Here is an 8,549-nt window from a genome sequence, read left to right as displayed (position 1 = left end):
GCCAACAATATTGTATGGCCGATTGCACTTAGAAAGTGCAAAGCAAAACATAAATAATATGCAGAAAGCATAAAAGTAAAGTAGGGGGTCCAATGGGCTTGCATTCTTAGAGACATGCCTTTTGTCACCTCAATCTTTGCTCTTCCAAGCAGCCTACATAAACAATTTGGCCCAACATCTGGGTCAACTCTTCAGGGTCGTCCAATTCTCAGGCTCCTTACAAATTTATAATCTAGACATCAAATCATTTGACTCAATAATAATTAATATCAAATCTGTCTCCATACAAGTGTTGCCTTTCGTAGCACCATCACTTTCATCATACATATGGGCGTACGAACGAATGGACGTTCGTCCTTTCTCTCTTGTCGCTCTTTTTGATGATTTGATCAAATTAAAAGCCGATCTATGACTTGCAAGAGGATGGTCCAACAAATTGCATTTGCATGCCTGTTAATTAGTGCTGTACTTTTTTCTTGGATTTTGATTCTTTTTGGAGTGCTGATTTGACTCATACCTAGATTCCTTTCGAAATTAAAAATACCGTCTACTTTGGAGAGACGTTGATTTGTACATGTTTGATGACTTCCAAAGTAGAGATCTCCCTCTACTTTTGTGAAGTCATTGATATAAACGGTGAGGTTTACTCTACCAAGCTAGATCTTTTGTTTATATTTTGATATGAGCTAAAACATTCTCCCAATTTTTTTGTGACCGGGGAGTAGCACAGTATGGTACAGAGTAGCTGCAACTAATTAACATGCCATAAATTGCCATAAATCACGAAAGGTTTGGTAGATACTCCACTTAGAGTAGATTATTAGTAGCCTTTCCTAGAGTGCTAGAAGTCTACAAAGCAAGGTGAAAAGAACAACATATATATTTACCCACTGTGATATACTCCATCCGTCCATAAATATAAAAATATAAAGGGTCCTAGCAGATTGTTTAAGAGAGTTTAACGTTAAGATGAAATTAATTTAATGTGTTTCGGAGTGAGTTTGATAAAAAACATCATGCCTAACGATAACTACTGGTAAGCAATATTATGTAGGGGTTAGAAGGATTGAAGCTCTTATATTTGTGGATAAAATTTAAACACCAAAATCACTTATAATTGTGGAGAGTAGCGTTTCACCATTTATTGAAATAATATATTTTACAAAAGTACCATTTTCTATAACTGGAAAAATTATTGATAATTTTTATTTTAAAAAAAACTACACTTTTATTTATCTAATTGACTAGGCCCACCTATCAGCCGCAATATAGCCGATAAAGCTACATTTTTATGGTAAAATACTCCCTCCGTCCCTAAATATAAGTGATTTTGGTTGGATGTGATACATCCTAGTACAACGAATCTGGACAACTTTCTGTCTAAATTCGTTATATTAGGATGTGTCACATCTAATTAAAATCCCTTATATTTAGGGACGGAAGGAGTAGCTTCTTGCTGCTGACATTTTATGAAATAACAGAAAAGTTAAAGCAAATGGATGGTGAAAAAATAATTATAGTTTTAGAAAATTTACGTGATATAAAAATATTATTAATTGGCAAGAAATTATTTAGAGTATGGAGACTTAAATAAAACGTCATAAGAAAAACCTTAACTCTAGCAAGAAGTCAGTTGTTTAATTTCAAAATTCATAGTCACTACAGAAGATAATGTTAGATTTCGAAAACCATACCGTAGGCGTGAACTTTGAACTTACGACGCCCGTCTCAAGGTGCCTCGCTATATTAGCCATTATAGTGATGAAGGCATCCAGAATTTCAGAGAGAACTGACTGTGTACATTCCATCACTATATAGGCAGTCTAAGGAGTAAGGAGACAAAACTTCGTCTAGGCATACTAACAAAAGGGAGATATCACAAGATGGGGTACCTTTGCTATCCTAATGATTATCATACTGTCCAAAGAACCGTCCAGAGATTGTGATCAGTATGTTCAGCATAGCGACTTCATCATCCATCTCCAACTTGGCGGCAAGGACATTTGCGCACTTGCGCAGCAGCGACCTCAGCGAAGAACATGTCTCGGCGTCCAAGGGAGTGTCCACGGCGACACACAGTGAAAACAGCCACAGGCAGTCATTCCTTGATAGCTTATCCAAGCTTTGAATCATATCGATGTAGTTCCGTAGTGTTGCAGCTCTTGAGACAGCATCCATGTTGCGAATCATGGTCAGTGTTGGGTCAGTCTGTGGCTCAGATCTGTTGCTTGGTTTCAACAAGTTTTTTGTTCCACCAGAAACCGATGGTCCATCTGAGCTGTCAAGCTCTGAAAATGCCTGAAGAAACATAACATACCAGTTAGAGTTTTAAATAAGCAGCTAATTGTCAGAAGGATTATATACAAAACTGTGCATGTATCAGTTTCATGTTCTTCTCATTGCAAAACAATTTCCATGTACTTTGCAGGAGTCGTAAAGAAGAGAAGATGGTCGAAAATGACACTATTCTTGTTTAACATACAAGCGAGCAATGCAAATTTTGGCATACTAGTTTCCAACAGGTGACACTGCTTCTGCTTTCTATTCACAATGAGTGTACTCATTTCAAATCTACCAATTGGTGCATCTCACATTACAACGAGTCATTGGCTAATTGTGCTCCAGTTTGTGCAGTTACAGTACATGCTAGAAGCCTCAAAATGTTACTCAAGTTTCAGGCCTAACAAGTCTGATCATACCAGCCATTAGCTGAATAACATGGTTGAAACCACACCTGACAACAGACTTGAAAAAGTCCAAAAAATATATGGCTAGTTTTACAAAGTATAAAAGACCAATGCATGCAGATTTGTATCATTATAAGTTAAACCATGTTATAACACAACTGTCCTTAGACTAGAGGATACACATTCAAGGTTACGCATTCATGCCACCACCGAACACAAAATACGTATTAAAAATAGAATACAGGACACCAACGACTAAGTTCATAGCATGAAAAAACATATGGAACAAAGAGGAAACAAGAGAATATGTTTATAGCTCTACTGAAAATGTTCATTTAGATAAAGGGCTTGACTAAGCAGTAAAATATACACATGTTCTTTTACTTGTCGGTTTTTAATTTGTGGTCTTCAAGATGCAACTTTGACCATCACTTTTTATTACTTTAAATAAGCTGCAATAATAAAATTATAATATTGTGAAAGCGTTTTTAATATAAATCTAATGATTAGTTTCAAACACATTAATGGTCAAACTTAACAAAGGTTCAGAGCACAGAGTCTAGGGTATCATGTAAACACGAACAGAGGAAATATATCATGTAAAACACACCAAATGGAAGTATATAATTACAACAGTTTTCTTCAGAAAATAGCTGCAAAATGTGTAGAATGTATTTTTATTATAAAAAAATAATATATGGTTAGGCATGGTTGCATATTTGAAATTACAATGTTAATGTATGTAATTACATAACTTGTACAATATAGCTTACCAGTCTTGTCTCAGAGAAATAAGTAATAAATGTATCTTCCCAGGGCTTTGATGCACACAAATCAGGAGAACACTTTGCTATATCAGGAATTTCTGGCATGTAAGGCGTCTGTTCATTTCTAGCCGTATTCAAATCTATCTTCGCCACCTTCACTCTGGGAATTTGGTTAGCTTCCCACCTGTAAAATGAAGTTGATTGGGTTACTAACAAGGAAATGTAGTTTTTTTCAACGAAAAGAAACATGGCCAATTTTTTAGCCACGGAAACTCATAAGAAAACAATAATGTAATTCTTTTTTGCTGCTGTAATCAATTCAACAGATAAAGAACACATAGATGATGTTGTTTTCTATTGGGTTGCATACCCTAATTTTTGTCTGTAGATACATCAGTTGAGATAATTTGAAGGAAAGGCGATAAAGGGTTTGCATAGATATTAATTTAGTACCAGAATTCTTATGGTACTGAAACAAGAGGTTTTACTTTGGTAGTATTGAATTGTCTTTATGTAAAACGTTAGTAGTGCTTTAGCAAACAATGGCTTCGTTTTATTGGTGATAAAAAAAACATGGGCTATATATATGTTTGCTACTTGCTTGTGCCCTCTATGTTTTGCTTGGATGAGCCTGCAATGGGCAGTCCTAGCTCAGGATTCATCTGGAACTGGTTGAAATCCCACCATTTCCCAAACACATCGAAACAAAGTTTTACTCATTATTATCCACACCAAGCAAATGGCTTATATCCTCCAAACTGCCATCCGTCATGCAACAAAATCAGAGATTTGTTTCTCATTTGAATTCTGAAGTCTTGAGAAGCATGATGACATGATGGTGTTCCCATAGACAGTACAGGCATATTATTGGCAGCAAATTATGGTATGGACATGCTTTCTCTTACTGAGAGGCAAAGCTTACATATTTGATTGTGTAGCATTCTAAAGTAAGTTCGATATCTGGAAAGGAAGGGAGAAGAGAAAAGGAAGCTGCCAATTTTTTAGTGTTCCATATTCTATGGCACAAAGCACTGTACAAATTTCTAGCATATTTCTGGTGGCAACAACAGATTACACCTCCAACATTTTCTATGTACCAAGCCCCGAAGCCCTTGCAACATATGCCTTACTATGTTATACATGGATATGCCTGTTTTAACACATTAAATACCTGAAATGGTCGTGAAGATGGTTGGTTTTATACTAATTTCCCCCCATTTCTCACATTTTCAGTATTCCCTCCGGTTCCATAATTCTTCACGTTTTGGACAACGACACGGTCTCCAAAATATATCTTTGACTATATTTTTCTATTACGTATACAATAAATAAATAAATTTTTAGTTTTGTCATAGTACTTTGTAAGACAAATCTATATATGTTGTTCTAGTGCATTTAAGCTAAATATTTTTAAAGTTATTGCTAGTCAAAGCTATAAGAGTTTGACTTAAACCTTGTCCAAAACATCAAGAATTATGGAGCTGGAGGGAGTACTTAATATCCTGGGAGGCTGGGAAACCAAAACGAAGATGATAGATCAACTGAAAAATACATCACATAGACAAAAAAAAAAGACCCTTGGGGAGAAACGTCCCACAATGCACTGTAATTAGGTCAAGAAAGGCCCAAATGCTGGCTTGCCAGGACGTTCATTTATAACTCCCAAAACAGTTATCTCAGTGAGGGCCTTTCTTTTGTTGAGACCAAGGGATTGAACCATGGTCAGCAGCCCAACAACTGGGTGGCTTATCACTGTGCTAATGCAGAAAACATATAAGACTTTCCATCTTACAGCCAAATGCTAACTCAAATAAAACTCTTTTTTGCTATTATTATGCTTTTAACGAGTGATGCACTGATGCTATGGGCTTCTGAGTAAGAAATGTATTGAAAACATATGAGAAAGGAAAATGTCTATATTTAATCTTGGAGTGTGCACATATATGAAACTGTACTACAGGGGACAGAAAAGAGATCATCTTCCTGCTGGTGACAGAGAGTGATCAGTACCTTGGATTTCACCACATGGTGCTGAAGGGTTTGCATTGGCAAAAAAAGAAAGAAAGAGAAAAGCAAAACAAAACAAAAATATGATGGTTGTCGCCAAGACAATACGAAACATTTTTCATATTTGACCATGTTAAAATTCAGAGCTTGCGTGAATAAATTCATGAAAGACTCTGAGGTGACAAACAGCGAGACAGGACCCATGGAGTAGAGAGAATGAAGAAACTCAATTTCTGGCAGTCATGTGCAAAATGATCAAGCTAACTTGTGGAGTTGAAGGAGCAAGAAGTGCAACATGAAATGTCGTGAATGAATATCGATATATCTCATCTGATGAGAGATTAACTCAATGCTTTGAGTGGACAAAGTCAGCAACCATTCTGATTATGGTGACAGCATGGGTCCAGAAACGTTAACTATTATAGCCTTGAGGTGTTAAACAAAGAGTTTAGAGCTGAAATACGCAGGGATACAGATACCAAAATAAATGAAATATTGACAGATATATTAGTTCTCAATTGCATTGTTGATAAGTGTCAGCCAGTCAGGCCATATTGGTAGTTTAGTACAATGCATTCTTCATACAACTTTTCTCTCCTATATTATTGGCAACAAGATAAGTCACACGTTGGGCCACATTATCAATGACATTGACCATTAGATAATTATTGATTTAAACTACAGCCATTAGATAATTGGGTTAGTTATCATGACCAAAAGTAATTCATATGGGTTAAAAGTGAGTTCTGAACTTTAAGGAGGTGTCAAAAACTGTCTGTTCATGAAAAGGTGTATGATCATGTGTGGCACTATTTTGTTTCTTTAATATGGTAATGAAGACAAACTATTGGATAACCCCTTCAGTACTGACCACTTAATCATTATCAAAGCATGACCCTCTGTTGTTGCAGTGTACAGTCAGACATGTGGTTTGCCTGGTTGTCATGGAAATGATAAAGTAAGAGCAAGACATACTAAATGTTTCTCTAAATAACACTTAATTGCTAGCCTTCTGTTTGACAGCCCTCTGTCAATTGAAGCAGGCATTGGTTGGTAATTTGATAATTTCACATTTGCCTAAAATTTTGATATGTCCACTTATAGGCAAAAAATGGGCAAGACAACCATCATACTTAGATGTGAGGTTATTTAGCGTCAAACAGTAGTATCCCACTGACCAAATTTTAATATATTTTGAGAAAACACATTTTAGAAGTGTGGAGCAAATAATCCGTGGCAATAATCCGGTGGATAATCTGAAATGAACAGGGGTACAACTGTTTAGCAACACAATACTGATACCACTACATTTGTGTTTTGATGCAATTTAATGTGGCTTGGAGATATTTTAATTGAACTCTTCATGCTTTAAAACATTTACTAGGTTTTACTTGAATTTTCAGGACATAATAACTGCCTTTGATAAACCAAAGTTCATTTCTGCAATTTCCTGAAACGAAAAGCTTTAAAATCCTCCTTTTCTCAGGCCAAATCCAGCCTATCCCTCTCTTTCTCTCTGTTCCTTCCATTCTACAAAAAAGGACCCCAGGACCTCCTCTTTCTCCATAGAAGAGAATACTCCATGTAAGCACCAGATGCTTACATTTAAATGCTAGTAGTACCAGGAAAGAAAAAATGCATTTCTTCTCATGTATTGGTGGGATTCTTTGACAAATTCTTGGAAATTTCCCAATCAGATCCGCATCAACACGCAGATGATGTAGCTAGTTGATACTAAAGCATTTAAGGTTCAAGCACACTAGAGAAACTAGTAGAACGGCTAAGTAATGGATAGCTAAGAACACAAAAGAATACTGCGATAATAAGCATTTTACGCACTTCTATCAAATCTTAGCAGAATATTTAATGCCCTTGTAGAACTAACTAGCCAGATGATCAAAGCATACCTGACACGCCGAAGGTACTCAAAGCCATCGTGCGGCTCACCCGACTCGAAATCGGGATCCCCATCAACTGCGAAAGCGGGCTTCAAAATTCCATCATAATCATCATCGCTGTCAGCATCTTCGTACTCCGCATTTCCACCCTGAACAAATGGCTCCTCAATCACTTGAAGCACGGAACGAGGCTCATCCACGTAATGCTCGTAGCGGACCCCTGAATCCCCATTCCTCCAGGCACCAACCTCATCCGTTTCTACAATATTGCAACAAGAACCCTAGAAACCGTAAACTGGCCCGAAATGGAACGGGAAATAGTAATTGCAGCTAAATTGATACTAGGAGGGAACAGAAAGGGAGCCGTACCCAGGAATTGGGTCGCCGCCGCCGCGTCGTGCCTCTTCCACCCGCCCCCGGCGGCCTTCTTCCCCTTCCTCCCCGGCTTCCTAATCGACGGATCCTCTGCGTCCATCAGCCCGTCGTACTCGCCGGAGAAGCCGGCGGCGGCGAGGGCGGCGGACACCTCGGCCCATAGCCGCGCCTGCGCCTCCTCCGACGGGGCGGCCCTCAGCGCCTCGAGCTGGCCCCTCGCGTACCTCGTCCGCGCCGCGCTGTCGGCGGCGGCGGCGGCGTTGTCCGCCATGGGGATGGGAGAGGGGAAAGGGGACGAAGGTTCGAGAAGGTTCGGGGCTCCAGAGAAAGGAGGGTTTTAGGGCCTTGGCGCTGCGGTGACTAGGAGGGCGGAAACCCAGGTTTTACATTTTTGCGTTTTGCCCCCTCAACAGGGAGCACGACGGAATTCACAATTGTTTTGAGGGCTAGGCTTATATTTTTGGAAAAGAATTGCGAGGTGGGTGCAGTTACTCATCTTGTAAATTGCTTAAATAAATCACTCATCTTGTTTCGATGATGTAAATTTTATCAAATACATTGTCACATAAATTGTTTATTTTTAAATTGGAGGTCGTATTGAACTAACATTATGTTTTTTTTAAGCCATGTGGACAGAGCAAGCATCAAAATTACAAATTAACACTCATATTTTTCATATATGCTACTACTCCTGCTTTCAATGAACACGACCATGTGCTTGGCAAATGGCAATCAATAACAAAATTCATCTTTAATTGGCTTTTACTTGCACGTTAGCTAATCTATGGATCGTGTGACCATGTTTGCAAAACAAA

General features: G+C 38.1%; 1 protein-coding gene across 1 annotated transcript; it reads right to left on the bottom strand.

The window, feature by feature from the left end:
• Nucleotides 1-715: 715 nt before the first annotated feature.
• On the bottom strand, nt 716-8,103 carry LOC127753630 (uncharacterized). Its single transcript, XM_052279040.1, has 4 exons — nt 7,729-8,103; nt 7,369-7,618; nt 3,461-3,638; nt 716-2,298 (listed from the first exon to the last, which is right to left on the bottom strand). The coding sequence occupies exons 1-4, from the start codon at nt 8,003-8,005 to the stop codon at nt 1,903-1,905; spliced, it is 1,101 nt and encodes a 366-aa protein (XP_052135000.1). The 5' UTR covers nt 8,006-8,103; the 3' UTR covers nt 716-1,902.
• Between the last annotated feature and the right edge of the window lie 446 nt (nt 8,104-8,549).

The sequence above is a fragment of the Oryza glaberrima genome, chromosome 11 (genome assembly GCF_000147395.1).
Source record: "Oryza glaberrima chromosome 11, OglaRS2, whole genome shotgun sequence".
NCBI lineage: Eukaryota > Viridiplantae > Streptophyta > Magnoliopsida > Poales > Poaceae > Oryza > Oryza glaberrima.
This window is presented reverse-complemented; position numbering and strand designations above follow the sequence as displayed.